Source organism: Raphanus sativus, chromosome 5 (genome assembly GCF_000801105.2).
Source record: "Raphanus sativus cultivar WK10039 chromosome 5, ASM80110v3, whole genome shotgun sequence".
Lineage (NCBI taxonomy): Eukaryota > Viridiplantae > Streptophyta > Magnoliopsida > Brassicales > Brassicaceae > Raphanus > Raphanus sativus.
The window spans coordinates 10344872-10369571 of record NC_079515.1 but is presented as its reverse complement, the minus strand read 5'-3'; the positions used below and the strand labels follow the sequence as shown (position 1 = coordinate 10369571).

At 31.6% G+C, this 24700-nt stretch overlaps 4 protein-coding genes across 6 annotated transcripts in view; 3 read left to right on the top strand and 1 right to left on the bottom strand.

Moving 5' to 3' along the window:
• LOC108863517 (CRC domain-containing protein TSO1) overlaps positions 1–24700 on the bottom strand; it is a 92981-nt gene that overhangs the window by 11956 nt on the left and 56325 nt on the right. The window lies entirely within an intron of this gene.
• On the top strand, positions 6604–9135 carry LOC108861402 (serine/threonine-protein kinase STY13-like). Of its 2 annotated transcripts, none has more exons than XM_018635256.2 (7): positions 6604–6789; positions 7279–7631; positions 7720–7841; positions 7932–8131; positions 8206–8380; positions 8459–8593; positions 8751–9135. In XM_018635256.2, the coding sequence occupies exons 2-7, from the start codon at positions 7334–7336 to the stop codon at positions 8955–8957; spliced, it is 1137 nt and encodes a 378-aa protein (XP_018490758.2). In that variant the 5' UTR covers positions 6604–6789; positions 7279–7333; the 3' UTR covers positions 8958–9135. The 2 variants fall into 2 exon arrangements, with proteins under 2 accessions (XP_018490758.2, XP_018490757.2); XM_018635255.2 differs by having other exon boundaries at positions 6604–6826.
• On the top strand, positions 9744–11153 carry LOC130494836 (uncharacterized). The gene is made up of 3 exons (XM_056985644.1): positions 9744–10552; positions 10907–11067; positions 11134–11153. Exons 1-3 carry the CDS (start codon positions 9744–9746, stop codon positions 11151–11153), a joined length of 990 nt encoding a protein of 329 aa, XP_056841624.1.
• Positions 19815–22553, top strand: LOC108857084 (homocysteine S-methyltransferase 3). Of its 2 annotated transcripts, XM_057010204.1 has the most exons (8): positions 19815–20077; positions 20617–20673; positions 20824–21050; positions 21228–21357; positions 21609–21812; positions 21910–21981; positions 22053–22262; positions 22344–22553. In XM_057010204.1, the coding sequence occupies exons 1-7, from the start codon at positions 19895–19897 to the stop codon at positions 22221–22223; spliced, it is 1044 nt and encodes a 347-aa protein (XP_056866184.1). In that variant the 5' UTR covers positions 19815–19894; the 3' UTR covers positions 22224–22262; positions 22344–22553. The 2 variants fall into 2 exon arrangements, with proteins under 2 accessions (XP_056866184.1, XP_018486516.1); XM_018631014.2 differs by having other exon boundaries at positions 22053–22553.

Sequence of the window (24700 nt, the reverse complement as noted above, 5' to 3'; positions counted from 1 at the left end):
AGAATTTTAAACACTAAATAGGTTACTCACAATAAAATATGTGATTAATATTCTAAAGCAATGATTTTTGGAAGATATTTAAGTATAATGTAAATATAGTAAAAAATTAAAAGAGGTATATTTTCTTTTAATTATATTTCATATTATTAAGTGGAACTGGCATACTACATTTCGAAAATAACATCATATTATCACCAAGGCTGTTTTTTATATAGTTTAGATATTTTTAAAATGAACACATGTTAGTAAATCACACACAAACTTACAAAAAACTAATAAAAACAGTAAATTTATTTGTATATGTTCACCATAAAATATGTTATTGAATAAATTTTAGTCTTGGCTTATTGAGTTAATTAACAAATTAATTTATTACACTTAAATATAAATATAATTAATATTTAATTAATTTAATTAATTAATTAATTTATAATTTTAGTATATTTTTAAAAACAATTATACATTTAAATAAATAAACATGTATATATACACATATTAAGTTAAACATTATCATAAATATAATATAAATACACAAATTTATTTTTCTAGTTTAAATTTAAAGAAATCTAAATAAAAATTGATAAGCCGCAGAAATATAACTTTGAAAGTTATTTATATTTATACTGAAAATTCTAAAAAAAAAATTTAAATATGAAAAATTTTAAAATTTACTTTAAAATGATATCTTTAAAAAAAATTATAACCTACTAGTTCTTTGTTATGAATGATCTCAATGTGACTGAAAGTTAAATAAAACAAACCTACCAAAGGCAACCCACAAGTCTATTAAATGAAATATAGAGGGTTGTGCAGAAAAACACGAATCCAAAAAAATCCAAAAAAATAGTAGCGAATCCGAATCAAAACTGATTAAAGATTTGAACTTGGTATCTAGAAAACCGGAACTAAACCCAATACAAATCAGAATATCTCAGATATCTGAACCGGATTTATATATTTAAATATGTTAATTATTTAAAGACTTAATATCCAGAAGAATATCTAAAATATATAAAACATTATGAAGTTAATCAAAACATTTGAAAATATATACAAATAGTCAAAATTAAATATCTAAAATAGCTAAACAATACCAAAACATCAAAAGTATTTAGAATATCTATTAATTTTTATCTAAATATTCTATCTAAACTAATTTATGTTAAGTTTATGTATTTTGGCAAACATTATTTAAATTTATGTGTTATATTTTATTTTGGTCAATTCTCTCAAATAGCTCTTTATAAAATGACAAAATAGCCAATTTATTTTGAAATTAATTTAACTTTTTATTTTTTGAAATTTGGAACCATATCTCCAAAACCCACCCCTTAACTCTAAACACTAAGTCTAAATTAGTTAACCCTAGGGGTGTTAATGCATATTGTACCCTTTAATAAAACTTATTTTGTCATTTTCCTCATTGAGAGCTATTTTGTGAAAATAAACTAAAAAGGTTATCCAAGAGAATTTCTCTTTTATTTTTGTTTTTAGATTTTGAAATTTTTTAAAAATATAAAATTTAAACTTTTAAAAATTATATTAAATGGGTTACCTGAAACCGCAAAGATCCAAACTGAATTTATATAAATACCCGAATAAGACTAAATTTTTTATCCCAAAACCCCGAATGGGTATTTTGACACCCACCCCTATATATATGTGTGTGTTATACCCAAAATATATCTATGCAAAAATAAAGTCGATATCAGAGTGCACAAGTCACATGTGATCAATCCAGCTCAAATCAAAAGTACATAATCCTAAAACACTAATTTAAGTTGATAAGATCATCTAATATATGTATAAAACGCATGTTATTTAATGTAATACTAGGTGTTTTCCTGCACCATGTGCAGTAAAAAAATTTAAAATATTTTTACAGATAAATATAAATGATATTTATTTTTTATTAATATTATAAATTTTTTCTTTTACTTATTAATATTTTAATATAAATTTGATTTAACTGAACATTAAAATTAAGATAAAAACAATTTTGTTTATTTTGAATTATATTTAAGAATATGCATGTATATATTTAAAATTATAATCTTAGGTATATTTTCTATCTATTTGTTTTAATTAAATATATTAAATAAATATGTAAAATTTCATAATTGTCAAAAATTAAAAAATATTTATAAAAACTGTAGATATATATAAGAAACTAATGATTTTACGATTTAATTTTATTTTATGATTTAATTTTTATAATTTTCTAAAAATATGTATATATTTGTGAAATATTTTTAATTTAAATGATATTTCGAAATTTGAAATGCCATAGTTGAATATATTTATTTTAATGATGATTTATGAGTTATTACCATATTTTAAAAAAGTCCAAAAATAAAAATCGACAATAAATGTAATATATGAGTTATTACTATATTTTAAAAAAGTTTACCAAAAATATAAATTAACATTAAATATAATTGCCCATGTCATATTAATCTATAAGATATATCACCAATTTAGTAGTCATGTCATATTATTTGTGAAAATGATTGTAGAGAAGACATGTGGCAAAATCACTTTTCAAATATAGTCTAGAGGATGTAAAATTTCATAATTTTTAAAAATTAAAATTAAAAAATATTTATAAAATCTGTAGATATATATAAGAAACTAATGATTTTATGATTTAATTTGATTTTATGATTTAATTTTTATAATTTTCTAAATATATATATATATATATATATATTTTTGAAATATTTTTAATTTAAATGATATTTCGAAATTTGAAATGCCATAATTGAATATATTTATTTTAATGATGATTTATGAGTTATTACCATATTTAAAAAAAGTCCAAAAATATAAATCGAAAATAAATGTAATATATGAGTTATTACCATATTTTAAAAATTTTACCAAAAATATAAATTAACATTAAATATAATTGTCCATGTCATATTAATCTATAAGACATGTCATCAATTTTAGTAGCCATGTCATATTATTTTTGTGAGAATGATTGTAGAAAAGACATGTGGCAAAATCACTTCTCAAATATAGTTTAGGGGATTTCTATTTTTATATTGTATATTCACTTATTATTTATTTTACTATATATTTTTCAGATAAATGTTTAATGTAGTTTTTCTATTTCTTATATTGTATATTTACTTATTATTTATTTTTATCTCAATACTACAATAGATGTTTAATGTAATATTTTTATTATTCTTATATTCTATATTTACTTATTATTTATTTTACTATTTATTTTTTAGATAGATGTTAATTTATTTTTTCATTTTAATTGGATATTTACTTATTTTTTATTTTTATTATATTGTATTTACTTATTATATTTTTTTATTTTTATATCAAATAATAATATTATGATATATTTTGAATGTAGTATTTATATTTCTTATATTCTATGCTTGTTTTTATTATATTGTCTATTAACATATAAAAATATTTAGAAATAATAAAAATGTATACCTATATATTTTTCAGAAAGATGTTTAAATTTTTTTTCCATTTCTTATCTTGTATTTTTCCAACAACATTATATATTTTATATTTACTTATCATTTATTTTTCTTATATTGTATAATTACTTATCCTAATTGTTTTGCTTTTATATAAAATTGTAATATTACGATAGATGTTTAATGCAATATTTATATTTCTAATATTCTATATTTAATTATTATTTATTTTATTATACATTTTTCAGATAAATATTTAGTGTAGTTTTTCTATACCTTATATTGTATATTTTTGTTATTTATTTTTCTTATTTTTTATATTTACTTATTCTGATATTATAATAGATATTTACTGTAATGTTTATATTTATTATATTGTAGATTTAATTATTATTTATTTTACTATATATTTTCAGATACATGCATATTTAATTATTTTTTATTTCTTCTATTGTATATTTACTTATTTTTATTTTTCTTATATTATATAATTACTTATTCTAATTTTTTTATTTTATATCAAATTATAATATTACAATAAATGTTTAATGTATTTATCTATTTTTATATTGTATATTTACGTTTTATTTATTTACTATAATTTTTCCAGATAGATGTTAATGTAATTTTCTATTTTTTATATTGTATATTTATTTATTATTTATTTTTTTTTATATCGTATATTTACTTTTTATTTATTTTTTCATTTTTATTAATAATGCCACGTGGCATCTTTCGGGAGCAGTTTTTTGCTGATATGAACGTTCTCTAGAGCCTCAAAATACTATTTTTATTAGTATAGAAGTGTTCGGGCTTAGAATTCAAAGAGTTTTCAAGAAAAAAATTGGCACATGTTAATTCTAGAGCTAATTTGTGAGATAGCCATATTTGGATGCTAAATTAAGGAACTAACATTGATTTTGACATAACGCAGAAATTAACATTTAACACATCTTTTATCTGGTAATACCCTTAATAGTAATGAGTAGTAGGTTACATATGGAGAGTGGATGAATGTGTATTATTTAATAATCACATAAAAAGCTAACATCACAACATTATTTACCACCGCATATTTAGCCACTATGGATAGTAAAAGTAACAAGTAACATAGAAAGTTTTTTAATAAAATTTATTTTATATCACCAAAATAGTATACGATTTTAATCCCACTTACAGCCACTAAATACTAAATTTAACCACAATTTTTAAATAATTAGGGAGTATAAACTAATCATATCCATTAATCATTAAATCCTACACGGAAATATAAACCCTAATCCAGTGTTAACCCTAATCTTTTATAAACTAAACCTAAATTTCCAAATGCCACTAAAATGTATTACCATTTTACATGAAACATATAGAATAAAAAGTGAAAATGTAGTTGTAAAATAAATATTATTTCAACATATTTCTCAAATGTCGACATGCTTGTGATAAAATTAGCTGTCATAAAAATATCAATTAACCTTTTAAAAATAAGTATCAGTTCTTTTAATTTTTTCTTGAGAAATTATTTTATATAAGTAAAAAAAAATTATAAACATTTTTAGTTTTTTAATTACAAAATATTAATAGTCAATAAACATTATAATAATGAATAAACCATTTCAATAATACTAATTAAAAATATTATTATTTAACTATAGGTACAGTATATTGGTTTATCTAATCAATTTTTATGTAATTATTTGAGAAAATATATAGACATAAGGAAAATATTTTTATTACTTTGGAAATATTTTTATATTGGTTAATGTTATGTTTAAAAGAAATATCTATTGTCTAAATATCAAAATTATTTTTTTTAACTTTCCTTTTTTATGAAATCACATTATATAAAAATATATTCTTTTATTTTAAATTCATTTTTTAATTTTAAGATGTTCTTAACTATATATGTTAACTAAAAAGGAAAATTTTAATTAACAGAAATTATTTTTAAAAAAAGGAAAATTGATTTTAATATAGTAATTATATATAATATTTTGATTCATTAAATATGTGATCGTAATCAACCATCGTGAGAGTTAATGTGAGCACGACACATAGGAAAATAATATTATAGAGACTAGCTAGAGGGATTTTTTTGTGTCCGGTCCACTTGATAGATCAGGTTTAGACGTCAATTTCCTTTCTGTCCATAAATGATTAGAGCCCAATAATATTTCATAATAGGTTATTTATCTGTATAAGCAAAAAGACACCAATTATAAAGAGAGAAAACAACTTTTATTGCCAAAATTATTAATTTTGTTAAATTTACGACTGTAATTTTATATACAGAATACAAAAAAGAATAAATGTAAAATTTAGACAGTACTTTCTGTAAAATTTAGACAGTGTCTAAAAAAAGGTAAATAATTTAAACAGTAAAATAATACCTAGTAGTCTTTAATTATTTTCTGTAAAAATCTACCGTTAATAAAAAAAAATAGTGTTTTTAAATATCTTTTTTAAATGAACGCTAATGAGGATTGCATCATTTTTAAATAGACATTGAATTTAGACAGTAACTTTTTATAAACATTTAGACAGTATCTAAAATTCTGTAAATTCTGTTCAAGAAAAGACAGTATCTAAAACATAACAAAAAAAACAATTTAGACAATAAAACATTCTGTTGTAATCTGTCATTATTTTTCCGTAAGAATCTACAGCTAATAAAAACTAAAATAATTGTTTTTCAATAATTGGTTTTTTTTTACAAAATAATTAATTGTTTTTAACGGAGCATTTTAAAAAGAATCGAGGATAGCAAATTTTAAGTCTAAAAGACTGCAAATATTCCAATTGAAAAAACAGATTTGTTTAACAAATATGTTACCCAAATTATATAAGTAATACAAGATTAATTTTCTTGCAGCTCATATTGCGATTGTTACAAATAATAGAAATAAATTCTCATTTGGTAAAAGCAACAAAGAAGCAAAAATCTTATCATTCAATGTATTAAATATTAATATTACCTTCCACTAGCTGACTTATTTGGACTAAATTGTCAATTTAGAACGGCTAAGATAATCTCTAATTATAAAATAGAATAAAAATATTTCCATAAGGATTTAATTATTTGTGAAATAGTTTTTTTGTCTAATGATGACAAAGAGTTTATGTGAGTAGAAACAAATAGCAAATACGTCTCCTTAAAACAAGCCATTCTTCTTTCCTTCCGTCTTTCACTCTCCACCTCTTCTTCATCGTTTCCTAAACCCATTTTTCTTTGCCTTCTTAGATTCTTTTTCAGATCTCTTCTCTCTTCCAAACGATCCTCTCTGTCTCTCCAGAGGAAGAAATATTTTCTTCCTGCGATCTCGTCGATCTTTTTCTTTCCTGGGTATTTTCTTGCCTTTGCATGGCCTAGTGGATGATTGGTAACGTCTGATTTGTCAGATTTAGTGACGTTTCTGGGGGTTTTATGATATTGTAGAAAATGTTGGGTCAATGATAATAGCGGTGGGCGAGTCTGTTTCTCAGGGCTGCTCTTTTTTCAATTGTCTGTTAAATTATTGTTTTTCTCAAGTTAAAATTCAAGTTCCTCGTCTTTTAATATTATTTTAAGTGAAATTCAACGCTATTATTTTAGATGATTTCAGCATATGGAATTTTGTTATTGGTGAATAAATAATTTTTTTTATAAAATATTCATGTTTGGATGTCAGAAGAACGTGTGCAGAAACTTGACGTTGGTGTAATAGTTTAAACATATTTCTTACAATATAATTCAGCTTCTCTGCACAATAGTGTTTGCTAAACTGAAAAACTTTGATTAGTTTTGAAAATTTTGTGTCAGGATCTGATCGAACTTAGGTTTTTTTTTTTTCAGTTGTATGTGTGTGTCTCTTTCTCTCTGTGTCTGAGATTGTTATAGAAGGAAGAAAATGGAAACACCAAATGAGACAAAAGCTTCACCGGGAAACAACCTCAGAATCAGAGGAGCTGTTGGGAACGATAGCAAAAAAGACATGATTTTCCGAGCTGACAGGATCGATCTGAAGAATTTGGACATTCAGCTGGAGAAACATCTGAGCAGGGTTTGGTCAAGAAACATCGAGAAGAATCCAAAGCCCAAGGAAGAGTGGGAAATCGAGTTGGCTAAATTGGAGATGAGTAACGTCATTGCTCGTGGTGCTTATGGTATTGTCTACAGAGGCATCTATGATGGTCAAGACGTTGCAGGTCCAACAACATGTGACCAAAATATCTGTTTAATTATGAATATATAGTCTTATGCTTCTTTGTAACTGTTTAGTGTTTTTTGGTTCAGTGAAAGTGCTTGATTGGGGAGAAGACGGTTATGCGACAACTGCTGAGACTTCAGCTCTTCGTGCTTCATTCCGACAAGAAGTTGCGGTTTGGCACAAACTTAACCATCCCAATGTCACAAAGGTAATGATATAACCACTTTAAGCAAAATGATCTATCTTTGGTGTATAATATATATGTGAACGTTTGGATTAAAATTTAAAAAAAAAACAGTTTGTGGGAGCATCAATGGGAACAACGAATCTGAAGATACCATCATCAGCTGAGACGGAGAACTCGTTACCTCAGCGAGCTTGTTGTGTGGTTGTGGAGTATCTCCCTGGAGGAACTCTTAAGCAGTATTTGTTCCGTAACAGGCGAAGGAAACTCGCTATTAAAATTGTTGTTCAAATTGCTCTCGATCTATCCCGAGGGTAAGCTACCGTTCTTTATGAGTCTCCAAGAAAGGAAGAATGCAATCTTTTTGATATACAATGATGACTTGCAGGCTAAGTTATTTGCATTCAGAGAGAATCGTTCATCGTGATGTCAAAACAGAGAACATGCTTCTGGATTATCAGAGGAATCTAAAGATTGCTGATTTTGGAGTGGCTAGAGTTGAAGCTCAGAATCCAAAGGACATGACTGGAGAAACTGGTACTCTTGGATACATGGCTCCAGAGGTAACAAAAATATAACTTTTTACGTTCAAGATTGCTTATTGTTCTTTTTTTGTGTAATTATGAAATATGTGTGGTTAGGTTCTTGATGGTAAGCCATACAACAGAAGATGCGACGTCTACAGCTTCGGGATATGCTTGTGGGAGATTTATTGTTGTGCTATGCCTTATCCTGATCTCAGCTTTGCTGATGTTTCTTCTGCTGTTGTTCGTCAGGTTAGTCAAATTTACTAAACCCATTTGTAAATTTACTAAGTCCAATTGGTTGAAAAACAAATTTGGGTTTGTTTTTTCCTAGCTTTGTTTAATTATGCCAATCCGTCAATGGGAACTGAGACTATTTGTTCTGTTTTTTATTAACGGTTTAATACAGAATCTGAGACCAGACATACCGAGATGTTGTCCGACATCATTATCAAACATAATGAAGAGATGTTGGGATGCGAATCCGGTGAAACGGCCAGAGATGGAGGAAGTCGTGAAGATGCTTGAAGGAGTCGACACTTCCAAAGGTGGCGGAATGATCCCAGAAGATCAGACACCAGGCTGTTTCTGCTTTGTCTCCGGTCGTGGTCCTTGAATTTACATTTTTTTACCCCTCTTTGGCCATCTTTGTTATTATTATTCTTACCTTTCTACATTGCATTGTGGAGCATCATATTGCTTTGTTTTTCTTTAATCTGTCCAGATAAAAAAAGTTTTCGTTATAAGAGAAGAATATATATTATATAATTTTTATATGTCATATAATTTATGAATACTAACATTTTTTTATAAAACAAGTGATAACTTTTCCTTCGCTCCAGTGTTATTAAACCCGGACCGAACCGGCGGTCGAACCAGGTTCAACCGTGAATCGGACACAAATGCGGATTGGGTTAATGCCAAAATTCAACTATAGTTGAACCGGTTAAAACCCGTGAACCAGCAACCCAACGAACCGGCTAAACCCCGGTTCTTGTATAAACCAAAAATTTATTAATAAAACAGTTAATATTTCCTTTTTAAAATAAAAATAGGGTTTCAGAATAATAAAGTAAAGTCATCTCGTCTTTTCTCTTGAGTCTTTGAAGTCTCTACAAAACTGCAACTCAAGATATCTACTTCTCAAGTTATAGTTTTTGTGTCGAAGATTTTAAGAATTGCAAGTTCGTGTGGACTTCTCAAGTTATTGTTTTTGAAGTTCGTGTGGACTTCTCCTTCCTTATAAAATAACAACTCACGTGTGGACTTCCTTATAATAAAAGTAATTGATTAGTGTCCTGATCATAAAAGAACAACTTACTGGAAATTTTGATAGTTTAACTTGTTTTTGCTTGTGGTTTATGTTTATATTTTTCTTTATCTTTTTGCAGTGTACTTAGCAATGGAAGAGCATGATCCAGAAATCCAACCATCACCAAATTCAAACACAGGAAATCAACAACCGTCGCAACGTTCCACTCGTCAGAAACAAGATTTAGCATGGGCACATGTCACTCATACTTTAGATGCAAAGGGGAAAAGCATTCTTACTTGTGATTTTTGTGGTAAGGTTAATCAGGGAGGTGGAATCAATAGAATGAAACAACATTTGGCGGGAGTGAAAGGAAGCACAAATGGATGCACAAAGGTTCCTCCAGAAGTTCAACATGAAATGAGAAATTCACTGAAAGAAAATGAGGATAGAGCAAATGTGAAGCGAGGAGTGAATAGGCAACTTCACGATTTCGATGATGGTGAAGGTTCTACGCAAGTATGTGTGCCTCCAAGTCAGAAAAGAAAGGTCAGTACGGATGTAAGCTCGTACTTTAAAAGGGGTCTAGAAGATCAGACACAACCAACAATAAAATCATGCTTGCAAAGTAAGGAAAAGGTTCATGATGCTGATATGGCTATCGCATTATTTTTCTATGATGTATGTATGCCTATGAATGCAGCTAATTCTAGGTTTTATCAGCCTATGATCAACAAAATTGCAAGCATGGGTCGTGGTTATATAGGGCCTTCCTATCATGCTTTAAGGGTTGGTTTACTACGTGATGCTAAGCTGCAAGTTTCTTTGATTATCAACTCTTTTAGGAGTAAATGGGCTGATACTGGTTGTACTCTGATGGGTGATGGGTGGAAAGATACTAGGCAGAGGCCATTAATTAATTTTTTGGTCTACTGTCCTAAGGGGATAACTTTCATCAAGTCAGTTGATGCTTCAGGAATATATACAAATGCGGGAATATAACTTTCATCAAGTCAGTTGTATTTACAGATGAATGGTGGAAACTATTTGGCTGTGATATTCCTGACTTGCAAAAGCTTGCAACCCGAATCCTTAGTCAAACAGCTTCTTCATCTGGATGTGAACGAAATTGGAGTGTCTTCGAACGCATTCACACCAAAAAAAGAAACAGGCTAGAACATCAAAGACTCAATGATCTTGTATTTGTTCACTACAACTTGCGTTTACAAAACAGGTTTGTTTGTTCTGAAGTAATAGCAAATATTTGTGTGTTTTGTTATTCATTTGGTAATATATTATTGTTTCTTATGTAGATGTGGGAAGAAAAGATCATATGATCCTGTTGATTATGAATCGATTGATAAAACTGAGTTTTGGATCATGGAAGAAGAAAAAGAAGGAGAACTTGATTTTTCTGAATTCGAAAATAAGCTTCTTGAAGAATATCCTAAAGATGGCGAAGAACTCAATCATGGTATAATTTTTAATTTTATTTCATAGTATAAATGTTTAATTAATGTGTCTATAAATTTTTTTAAAGGTGATGAAGATTTGGAGTGACAAAGACCTGGAGAATAAAATTTAAGTGTTTTCCAATTGATTTTAGATTTGAACTATTACATTGTTTTATTACATTTTCAGTTTGTTACTTTTTAAGTTTTTCTAAACATTATATGGTTATTGAAATATTTTATTTGATATGATCTTTATCTTTGTAAGAATATATATATTTAAAATATCAATAAATTCAGTTTAGTCTAATCAAACCCGGATCGAACCAGATCGAATCCGGTCGAACCACATTGACCCATGACCCAAAAAAAATTCGGTCCGCTTGCCGGTCCGGTTTTAACAACACTGCTTCGCTCTAATATGCATTATATACATTGGATTAATAAAAAGAGTAGTGTAAAATAAAAAAGTCAATGCTTAATTATTTGCTTATTTAGTGCAGAATTGTATTTAGCTACGTGCTTTACGTTTAGTATCAGAAGCTTGATTAACTCTAGTATTTATAGGTTCTGACACACATAAATGGACTCATCAACTGTTGGCAAAGATGAGAATTAAATGAGAATAAAGAAAAAAAAACAGAGAAAGCTTACTTGGGTATTGTTTCACATAGTAGATTTCGGTTAGCAAGAATCTTCATCTTCCTGCTATCACCTAGATCCTTAGGATAATTGATGCGGCCATGAAATCTACAGCTCCTAAAGTAGACAAAACTTTCCATGTTTGGACTCGGATGAACCTAGACACCATCAAGCCTATGATTCGTTTGACTCAGCTGGCTGTTCCCAAACAAAGGCCACCACTTAAGCCTCCTTATCAGCTAATAAATATGTGGATCAATGGTATTAAAGGCGTGGTCATCATCTTCTTAATAAGCAAATCTCAATCCCTTGAGATCAGCCCTTTTGACCAGCATTTTGATTGTCTTTTAATTATGATTTGTCCTAGAAATCCGCCTTTTATTTATGTCTTTGATTATGTCCAAGAGCTATATATAAAGCTCATCTCCTTTCATTGTAAAAGCAGACTTGAGTATTGAATAAAAAGTGAGATTTTCTCTTGAGAGCTTTTATGCTTGTTCTTGTTAATTCTAAGTTATGTGAGAAGCTTTCTTAGGATACAAGTGTGGAACTTTTATCTTTGTGTGAGATTCATTTAGGTGCTGGTTCTTGATCTTATCTCAAAGCCTTTCACATCTTTGAGTGGCGATCTTCATTTCATTTAAGCCGTAGGTTTTGATTTCTTGTGAGAAAAGCTAGAGTGAGATTCCCAGCCTGTATCATTTGGTATCAGAGCTAAAAACTCCTATCATTTTTTCTGTTTTTCATTCTACTTTCCAAAAAAAAAAAACCAGAAAAATTGTTTTCCTCTCTCTTTCTTTTCTGTTTTGTTTTTTTTTTCTAAGTTTCTTTCATACAAAAATTCTAAAGAGAAGTTATGGAAAACCAGTCCAGCAACAGCAACATGGCCGACCATCCTTGGAGTCTTTTGAAGCAAGAAGATTATTATTTTGCAGGAAGATCAGGCCCAGATGAGTACTTTGAATGGGAGCACAAGATGAATGAGTTCTTCATTTCTTGCCGCTGTCCAGATTTCAAGAAGGTATACATTACTGCTGATCAACTCATCGACCTAGCTCAACTCTGGTGGAGACAATCTACTGCAAAAGGAGGCCGTCGCTGGAATTCTCGAGAATATACTTGGGGTGAGATGAAAAATATGATGAGGAAGCAATACATCCCACACGATCAGTATCAAGAAATCCGGAGGCAATTTCGCACGCTTTGCCAAGATGATAAGACGGTCATGGAGTACCACAAACAATTCAACCATCTTCGCATTCGGCTCAATCCAGGAGTAAGGAATGAGGATATCATGGACCAGTTTGCTTATGGGCTAAAAATGAGATCCGTTTACACATACAAGGACACTCATGCAATTGTTTGGAGGAGTTGGCCCAACAGGCGGCCCAAATTGAGCATGAAAACAAAGAGCCTGAACCGCTTGATCCATCTGAAGAGGTCCAGCAAAATCCGAAGTACATCCCTATATCACATGAGCAAGTTTTGAGGACAAAACTTTTACAAGGGGGAGGGAATGATGCGGCCATGAAATCCACAGCTCCTAAAGTAGACAAAACTTTCCATGTTTGGACTCGGATGAACCTAGACACCATCAAGCCTATGGTTCGTTTGACTCAGCTGGATGTTCCCAAACAAAGGCCACCACTTAAGCCTCCTTATCAGCTAATAAATATGTGGATCAATGGTATTAAAGGCGTGGTCATCATCTTCTTAATAAGCAAATCTCAATCCCTTGAGATCAGCCATTTTGACCAGCATTTTGATTGTCTTTTAATTATGATTTGTCCTAGAAATCCGCCTTTCATTTATGTCTTTGATTCTGTCCAAGAGCTATATATAAAGCTCATCTCCTTTCATTGTAAAAGCAGATTTGAGTATTGAATAAAAAGTGAGATTTTCTCTTGAGAGCTTTTATGCTTGTTCTTGTTAATTCTAAGTTATGTGAGAAGCTTTCTTAGGATACAAGTGTGGAACCTTTATCTTTGTGTGAGATTCACTTAGGTGCTGGTTCTTAATCTTATCTCAAAGCCTTTCACATCTTTGAGTGGCGATCTTCATTTCATTTAAGCCATAGGTTTTGATTTCTTGTGAGAAAAGCTAGAGTGAGATTCCTAGCCTGTATCATTTGGTATCATAGCTAAAAGCTCCTATCATTTTTTCTGTTTTTCATTCTACTTTCCAAAAAAAAAACCAGAAAAATAGTTTTCCTCTCTCTTTCTTTTCTGTTTTGTTTTTTTTTTATAAGTTTCTTTCATACAAAAATTATAAAGAGAAGTTATGGAAAACCAGTCCAGCAACAGCAACATGGCCGACCATCCCTTGGAGTCTTTTGAAGCAAGAAGATTATTATTTTGCAGGAAGATCAGGCCCAGATGAGTACTTTGAATGGGAGCACAAGATGAATGAGTTCTTCATTTCTTGCCGCTGTCCAGATTTCGAGAAGGTATACATTGCTGCTGATCAACTCATCGACCTAGCTCAACTCTGGTGGAGACAATCTACTGCAAAAGGAGGCCGTCGCTGGAATTCTCGAGAATATACTTGGGGTGAGATGAAAAATATGATGAGGAAGCAATACATCCCACACGATCAGTATCAAGAAATCCGGAGGCAATTTCGCACGCTTTACCAAGATGATAAGACGGTCATGGAGTACCACAAGCAATTCAACCATCGATCTTCGCATTCGGCTCAATCTAGGAGTAAGGAATGAGGATATCATGGACCAGTTTGCTTATGGGCTAAAAAATGAGATCCGTTTCCACATACAAGGACACTCATGCAATTGTTTGGAGGAGTTGGCCCAACAGGCGGCCCAAATTGAGCATGAAAACAAAGAGCCCGAACCGCTTGATCCATCTGAAGAGGTCCAGCAAAATCCGAGGTACATCCCTATATCACATGAGCAAGTTTTGAGGACAAAACTTTTACAAGGGGGAGGGAATGATGCGGCCATGAAATCCACAGCTCCTAAAGTAGACAAAACTTTCCATGTTTGGACTCGGATGAACCTAGACACCATCAAGCCTATGGTTCGTTTGACTCAGCTGGCTGTTCCCAAACAAAGGCCACCACTTAAGCCTCCTTATCAGCTAATAAATATGTGGATCAATGGTATTAAAGGCGTGGTCATCATCTTTTTAATAAGCAAATCTCAATCCCTTGAGATCAGCTCTTTTGACCAGCATTTTGATTGTCTTTTAATTATGATTTGTCCTATAAATCCGCCTTTCATTTATGTCTTTGATTCTGTCCAAGAGCTATATATAAAGCTCATCTCCTTTCATTGTAAAAGCAGACTTGAGTATTGAATAAAAAGTGAGATTTTCTCTTGAGAGCTTTATGCTTGTTCTTGTTAATTCTAAGTTATGTGAGAAGCTTTCTTAGGATACAAGTGTGGAACCTTTATCTTTGTGTGAGATTCACTTAGGTGCTGGTTCTTGATCTTATCTCAAAGCCTTTCACATCTTTGAGTGGCGATCTTCATTTCATTTAAGCCGTAGGTTTTGATTTCTTGTGAGAAAAGCTAGAGTGAGATTCCCAGCCTGTATCAATAAGCCATGTTTTTAGGATAAGAGACCATAGATGTTGGTTTATTCTCTATTATAAACCACACTACATCTGTACTGCAGTTGTTCTATATGTCATTCAGACTTTTCCCTTCAATCAAATCAATAAGTTTCGTTTTTTTATTCTTATTGCAACTTAAGATAAAAGGGCCACAAATTTTTTTTGTAGAGTATATCTAATTGCATCCGGGACCCTTCCAGATAAGCTTAAAGCTGAGGTACATGAAGTTTAAATTAAATTTTTATTTGTGGGATTAGAGACCAGTATACGAGTCTTCCTAGCGGTTGGCGCCATTCTTCACATGTCTTACTAATCTAGTCTTTAGTTCACTATTACCGGTTATAAAATAAAGTTTATGTGAGAATCAAAACCAATGAAGTTTTCAACTATTTAGTAGTGGCTGTTTTGGCCATTGTGAGTTTTCTTTGTGACACCATTTTGATTTAAATTTCTCTATACTGTGTATAAATATAATTATTTTTCATAAAACATAGGTTTATGCGGATCTACTTGAAGAGGAAGGCATTGATATTCCAGCATGGTTCTCGTTCACTTCCAAGGATGGAGTTAATGTGCCAAGCGGAGAGTCTATTATAGAATGTGCGGAAGTGGCAGATTCTTGCAAGAAAGTGGTAACCATAGGATCATCTGTACTGCACCAGGATACATTCGTGATTTGATTCTCATTGAGGTAATTAACATACAATATATACAATTATGGGATTAGGGTTTTCCTTTGTTATGTGCCTTGCTGCTGAAGAAACTGTCCTTTTTCTTGCCAGGTGACTTGTAAACCGATCATTGTGTACCCAAATAGTGGATAAGTCTACGATCTGAACAAGAAACAGATTGTGTCTCTATATAGAATCCTGGTAATTAATTACAAATCTAATTCTTAAGTGATTTTTTTATGGCAGCTATCAGAAGAGGAAGCAGAGGAGGATTTTGTGTCGTATGTAAGTAGATCGAGAGAAGAAAGGGCATCTATGTTTGGAGGTGTTTTTGGACTACTCCAAACACCATCAGCAGTCCCGGCTCTTGACCATGGCAACATGGGCAGTTGCCATGGGTCTATAGGTCCAATATCAGTTTTAGTGTTATTTTAAAGGTCCAATTTAATTTGCTAAATTATTAAAAAGGTCCATATCATCTTCATTCTCATTAGTATTGTCATTCCAATACTGTACGCTCGTCATTACCAACTATCAGATTGACAAGAGAAAAAAAAAGCCCTCAAACCGAAGCGATGAGTCGTTAGCAACACAAAACACAAACCACAAATTATATTCTATTCATTGATCTTTAGAGAAATCCTTTCATCTTTAGAATTGTTTTTTTTTTGAAACAAGGAAAAAAAAAATTATAAAAGGGTCCATTCTTCGTGTTTCGCCTAAGGTTACTAATTTGGTTAAGACGGGCCTGACCATCAGAGCCATTGCTAAAGTGCTCTTCTGCGAGTCTCCAAGACAATCAAAACTTATGTTCTGGTAGTAGACTTTTCTACGATGGGATTTTTGAGCTTGTGGTGTCAAGTTGGAGTTTGGAATATACATAGGCGCAACTCTAGTTATATATATATATATGCATATACTAATATGTTTTTTTCTGTGTTATTATATCATCTATATATATCCTTGTCTGGCAACTATGTTTGTAGAGACGAGTGTGTGTGGAAGATTTCTTGTTGTGCTATGCCTTATCCTGATTTCAGCTTTGCTGATATTTCTTCTGTTGTTGTTTGTCAGGTTAGTGAAATTTACTAAACCTATTTGTAATATTGGTTAGGTTTGAAGCTCACACACTTATGTTTTGCCGATGATGTACTTGTGTTCTCGGACGGTAAGAAGCGATCAGTAGAAGGCATGCTTGAGGTTTTCAAGCAATTTTCAGAATTCTCAGATCTGAACATAAGAATGTAGAAATCAAATCGCTACCTTGCTGGAGTCAAAGATATCGAGAGAGATACAATTCTTGAGCATTTCTCGTTTGCAACAGGTACTTTACCACTATGTTTCTTCGGTTTGCCGTTATTGACAAAACAAATGATTGTGGCTGACTATACTCCACTTACTGAGAAGGTGAGATCTCAGATAAGTTCCTGGAACAACAGATTTTTATCATTTGCGGCCTGAAATTTTTTTTGGATCTCCACTTTTCGCTTGCTAAAAAGTGTATCTAGAAAATAAATCGTCTATGTGCTGCGTTTCTTTGGTTAGGTCCTGAGCTGAAAGCAAAAAAGGCGAAAGTAACATGGAAAGATTGTTTCCTACCGAGAGATGAAAGTGGCTTGGGCTTGAAATCCATTGCTGAAGCAAACAAATTTTCAAGTTTGAAACTTATCTGGAAGCTCATTTCTTATCCATCTCGTTATGGGTCAAATGGGTCGATATCTACTTGATAAGGAAGGGATCCCTCTAGTCGGTAAAAGAGCTCTTCACGCTAGATTTGTGGATATGGAAAAAACTGTTAAAGTATCAAGAAAATTGAAGTATTTTTCAAAGTCCGAGATCGAAAATGGTGAAACTACATCTTTCTGGTTTGATGTTTGGACTCCATATGGAAGATTATTTGATATCACTAGTAGTAGAAGCTGAATTTATCTGGTAATAAGAGTTGATGCTACGGTTGATTTAGTGGTCAAAACGCATTGACGACGAAGACACAGAGTGGCGGTGATTGATGACATCGAGAACCAGATTCAGAACATGAAAGAGAGATGACTAACGGGTAGGGATGATGCTAAGTTATGGAGAAGAGGAGACAAGTAAAAAACAATTTTTTGCTCCAAGGAAACTATCTAAGAGTACCTCAACCAAAAGTGAATTGGAGCTCTGGGATCTGGTTCTATTTCAACACGCCTAAATACTCTTTCAAAGCTTGGCTTACAACTCTCAACAAACTTGTAACGGGTGACAGACTTCAGAAGTGGAACATGTGAGATGCAATCTAAGTCCCACATTGGATATTAGACAAAAGAGAGTCTAATATATAAGGAGATCTCCAACTCTAATTAGTACGAGGCCTTTTGGGAAGGAGCCCAAAAGTAAAACCATGCGGACCAGCCTCTTAGGCCCAAAGTGGAAAATATCGTACTAATCGGATAATATAGAGTTAGACATGTGCTTTCATAATCCCAACAATTGGTATCAGAGCGGTTGACGAGAAATCTGAAAGAAGATCTAAATACCCTTTAAGAGATGAATGGGTACCTTTGAAGTTATCTGTGAAGTTGTGAGAGACGCATTCTCAAAGGAAGAAAAAACACACAAGATGAAAAGAGTGTGGTCCTTAGTTTGAGGGGGAGAATGTGAGATGCAATCTAAATCCCACATTGGATATTAGACAAAAGAGAGTCTAATATATAAGGAGATGTCCAACTCTAATTAGTACGAGGCCTTTTGGGAAGGAGCCCAAAAGTAAAACCATGCGGGCTAGTCTCTTAGTCCCAAAGTGGACAATATCGTACTAATCGTATAGAGTTGGACATGGGGTTTAACAATCCCAACAGAACACTCAACATCCTAGCTTATGTGTGTTCTGTAATGTCTCTTTGGAGTTAAGAAATCATTTTTTCTTTGCTTGCAAATTCTGAGAGAAGGTTTGGAAAGGTTTAACATAGAATCTACTATCAGCGCGCTATACTAATCAGTGGGAACAAATTCTGTAACTTCTTCTCGATCAAAACAGAGACAAGACTGAAACATTTCTTGTGAGATATGTATTTCAAGCTACTTTATATGCCTTATGGAGGGAACATAACCATTAACCAGAGATAACATGGAGAAACACCGAAGACACCGGGACAACTAATCCAAATGGTGGACAAAAGTGTGCGCAACACTCTCTTCTATCTGTAATCAGGCGTACACGGGTGGCCTAGCCTTCTAGTTTGCAACAGGGTAGCTTCTTAAAGCTTAGTTTGATCTTATGAAAAAAATCAATCCCAGTGTAACACAAAGTTTTAAACAACTTTTTTGTTTGAATTAGTTTAACATTTTTTCAAAAAAAAAAAATGGAAACAATGTATTTGTTGGTTCACAGGAAGCTCCTTGTAAAAGATATACTTATTGCAAAGAAACAGGAAATCGAGAAATATATAGGATTACCAGCGATTTTTACAGAGAAATACGTTTATTTATTTTACATTTACGCAATATATAGAGTCAGACTGGAAGAAAATTAATTATTACATAAATTGAGGTGCATAAATTAATTATAAACAGCTTCTATAAGTAACGTGGATGACTCAGAAAAAAAGCGTACAACGTGGTGCATGAGTTGGGTGGGTGATTTCCCACACGGCAGGCAAAGGAGTCTGTTGGCTGTCTGATCCATACATTTTGTTCATAAATATCCACTTTCTTTTTTGTTAACACAATGATCCACTTTTAGTAATACTACTTAACGTCTACTCAAAGTTATTTCGCTCGTTTTCCTCATTACAAAACTCATAAGTCGGTCCTCAACCATATACCAACACTTCTATAAGGGGTGTATATGTCATTTCATAGTTCCTATAACTCAGACCGCCTATAAAAAGCTCATGCTTCTCACCTCAGTATCAAACATCAAATCTCATCTTCATATCTAGTTCGTCTTGATCTGCTTTATTCAACCTAAATAAAAGAGAGAGATATGGGATCATTAGTGAAAGAAGGAGCGTCATCTTCGTTGATGACGGAGTTTTTAGAGAAGTGCGGCGGTTATGCGGTGGTGGATGGAGGGTTTGCGACAGAGCTAGAACGACACGGGGCTGATATCAAGGATCCACTTTGGAGTGCCAAGTGCCTCATTACTTCTCCTCACCTCGTCACAAAGGTTATACATTTACAGTCTGTGAAATTAAAACGAACCAGATCAACTTATTTCTTCAACTATGCTGTTAGGGTGCATGGCTGTTAATTGTTGTTATTGTCAATACTTATGCGAATGAGTTTCTAGGTAAAAGCATGATTGAATACATTGGATTTGAATCCTGTGACAAACTGACAATATAAAACTGAAAAGGTTATTAGACTACATTTCATACAACGAGATCACAAGTGTTTTAAATGAAGCTAAAAATGTAATAGTAAAGAAAATCTACGCATCCAAATTATTCTAGTACAAAGTGTAGATAACAAGCAAACAGTGGACACCACGTCATAAATTGTAAGGCTGTGCTAAGGTTGTGCACCTACGTGTCTTTTTTCATATATTCCGGTTTCTAACTATTGTTTTCGTCATCCCACGCCGTTTAGTAGATTCGACTCCATACAATATCTGATCATTTCTCTAAATTTATTTATATTACAGTTCAAGATAAAAACACCACAAACCTTTTTTTTGTAGTATATATTATTAGTTTCGTGTAATAGGTGCACTTGGATTACCTAGAGTCTGGAGCAAACATCATCCTCACCGCATCGTACCAGGTAATTAACTTTTTTTTTTTTTCTGTCCTATATGTTTCAAGAAACATGATAAAAACTTCGAATAATAATATTCATTTAGTTTCACGCAATATAGGTACGTGTGGTAACTTTGAAACTTTATATTATTAAGCACTCAATTTATATATACAGGCGACGATCCAAGGATTTGTAGCTAAGGGTTTATCGGTGGACGACGCAGAGAGTTTGCTGCGGAGGAGCGTCGAACTCTCGTGTGAGGCACGTGAGATTTTCTACAACAGATGCAACAAGGGCTCTTGGGATTTTGACCACGTCGGAAAAGCTTCCCTGCGACCGGTTCTTGTCGCAGCTTCCGTTGGTAGCTATGGAGCTTATCTCGCTGATGGCTCGGAATACAGGTTCTTTAAATGATTTGATTGATCCTAGTCATTCTTGCTACATTTTAGTATGGAGCTTCCGTTGGTAGCTATGGAGCTTTCCAAGTTTTTGTTGTTGTTCAACCAAAGAACTATATATATGTAAAAGTATTGGTTCATTAAAATAAACTTGTTTCATCCTTCATGATGGCTCTGAAGTGGAGTATATGGAGAATATGTGAGCAAAGAGACATTGAAGGACTTCCATAGAAGAAGAGTCCAAATCCTAGCAAAATCGGGAGCCAATCTAATTGCATTCGAGACCATTCCAAATAAGCTTGAAGCTGAGGTAGATTAAGTTTTTCTTAAGTTTTAACTATTTGTGGGGTTATGGACCAGTATACGAGTCTTTCTAGTGGTTGGCCATTCTTCACATGTCTTACATATTAGTCTAGGCTTTAGTCCACTATCCAATATATATGACCTGTTACAAAATGAAGTATTTTGAGAATGAAACAAATGAAGTTCAGTTACCAGAAAAAAAAAACCAAAGAAGTTTTCAATTAACTAGTGGTGGCTGTTTTGGATGTTTAAACATAGGCTTACGTGGATCTTCTTGAAGAGGAAGGCATTGACATTCCAGCATGGTTCTCGTTCACTTCCAAGGATGGAGTCACTGTGCCAAGTGGAGAGTCTATTATAGAATGCGCGAAAGTGGCAGATTCTTGCAAGAAAGCGGTGGCCATAGGAATCAATTGTACAGCACCAAGATATATTCATGATTTGATTATCTCCTTGCGCCAGGTAATTAACATACAATATACACAAATTATGTTATTAGGGTTTTTCTTTGTTATGTGCCGTGCGGCTGAAGCAACTGTCCTTTTTCAATTCTTGCCAGGTGACTCGCAAACCGATCATTGTGTACCCAAATAGTGGAGAAGTCTACGACGGCCTGAACAAGAAGTGGATTGTGAGTATCTCTATATAGATATCTGGTAATAAATTACAAGTCTGACTTTTGGGTGATTTTTTTTATGGCAGCAATCAGAGGAGGAAGCAGAGGAGGATTTTGTGTCGTATGTGAGTAGATGGAAAGAAGAAGGGGCATCTCTATTTGGAGGGTGTTGTCGGACTACTCCAAACACTATCAGAGCCATTGCTAAAGTGCTCTCCTGCGAGTCTCCAACACCATCAAAACTTAAGTTCTGGTAGTAGACTTGTCTAAGATGGAGTCTGCGCTTGTGGTGTCAGGTAGGAGTTTGGAATATACATAGGCGCAACTCTAATGATATGTATGATCATATACTAATATGTTTTATTCTGTGTTATTAGATCATCTATATATATCCTTGTCTATTTTCGCAACTAAAAGAATGGCAACTATGTTAGTAGAGACAGATGTGTTGGTTATAAGGCCGGATAAGATAATAAGAGTAATGTCGGGGTCGGGTATAAAGTGATGGTTTTATGTTGATGTATATAGAAGTGTACTTCTATCTGTTTTGTAAGAAAGATGTTATGGAATAAACTTCTACTTGTCTTCTGTGTGTGAGCAATATTCCATTACTCGATAAATCTAAAAAGAGGCATTTAGAGCCATGCATGTGTGTGGAGCTCGAGATTTCGTTATAGTTAGGTACCATATGACTTGGTTCACAATACGTAGGTAAAAAATATCTAACCACTTGGCACCAATAAGTGGGCATTAGAACGATAGAACTTACATGAGGATTGAGGCGTTTAACAAGCAATATTGGAGAGCGATAAGAATGCTGGCGTATCTAGAGTTTCTGGATTATGTTATATAACAGTTATATAGTTTCGGTAAAATACAAGATATTATTAAATGACCAACCTAAAGGATACATAGTTTCTATAAGAAGTTTGCGCCAAGAAGATCTTCTATCATCGTATTTTTGTTTATCCTATATACAGAGATACAGAGATATTAGAAAAGAAGAAAGTGAAAAATGGTTAACAGGAGTCGAGCAGTCTCTTATTCATTATTTGCGGATGATAGGCTTTTTTAATGTAAAACTATAGCAAAAGAATGTGGTATAATTTTATAAAGGTTTTAATTTTAAAAGAATAGGAACATGTTTCAGGATAACAAATAAACTTCTTGAAGTCATTTACTCAATTTGAGCACAAGGTTCTAGAGGTTACACGATTAGATAAATAAATAAAAATAAAGTCAACACTTGGACTGTCCGCTATCTTCTTATTAAAGAGGAGAAATAATTACTTAGTAGATTTTGTTCCGTGCGGATTTGTTTCTGAAATTAATTATTTTTTAAAAAAATGAATTTCTACGTAGAACTAAATAATACCAAACTGAAAAAACAAAACCAATATCGAACTAAATTTCATAACAACCAATCATATTCTATACTTTTAAACTCAAAAAACTGAAACTGAACTGAAAACCTAATGGTTATAGGTTTTCAAAATTTTTGAAATACAAATCATAGGCCTACAAATATTAATTACATTTAATTTCTAAGTACATTTATTTTGTTACCGAACCAAACCGAAATCGGAAAAATCCAACAAATGATTTAACTTTTTTCTAGTGGGATAATATACATGGTTTATAAATAAATTAAAATATAAGCAAATTTTTTTATGTTGGACCTACGGTCGAACCAGTAAACTTTGTAAACTGACACTGGATGACTCAATAAAAACCCAGAAAAAAACTGATATTATTTTGATTAAACCTCTCATGTACTTTATAACAGTATACAAACTATTTGATTTTCATATAAAATATGTGCATTGTATTTATGTTATGTATTTTAATTTATGAGTTTGTAATGATCAATACTATTACAGTTTTAATATAGATAATATATTTCTTTGTTTAAAAATACAATGGAATTAGGTTTATTAATAAAACTAAACATATGATTGTTGGAATGAGATTTTTAACGGATCATAAATGCAAAGAATTAAGTTAATGGATATATATAGTTTTAAGATCAAAAATCAAGAGATAAAATAATCTTTGATGATAATTAATTTTCTTTTATAAATTCAGAGATAATTTTGGAAAATTTGAAGTTTTCATTAAAACAAAAAAAAACAGAAATATTTATGTACTAATAATATAAATTTGTAAGAATAATATTGTTTAGAATAGTACCAAAATTGTAATGGGTGTTTATGTTTTTAACTGTTGTGAAATTATACGGCAAAACAATAAGTATTTTAAAGATTAAGGTTGAAATATGTGATGTTGATTTTTATTTACTTTATGTAGTATACTATGTGGATCAAATTTTGAAATAACAAATGAATCGTTTCTGTAATTGACATACAAATCGTTTATATAATATATTCCTAACAAAGTACAATATATTATAACAATCAACTTTCTTTAAAATAATTTCAAAACTAGTAAAAGTGTTAATCAAGTAAGTGAATATGAGTAGCATATCAATATCAGCATTAAACTTTTGAATCATAAGAACCACATTTTCGGTAACGTCTCCAACGTTAACATATGTTAAAGAGCAAAAATCAGTTTTTATTTTAATAAAAGTATTGAAATAGACTTAGAATACATATTAGTTTCATGTAGTGATGGATTGATGTTGAATGGTTGGTGCACCAAGGAACACAATCGTTTTTTGTAGTGGGATTTAATAATCACGTTTTGGTTTTGGGATTTTATCTTTCATATTTTG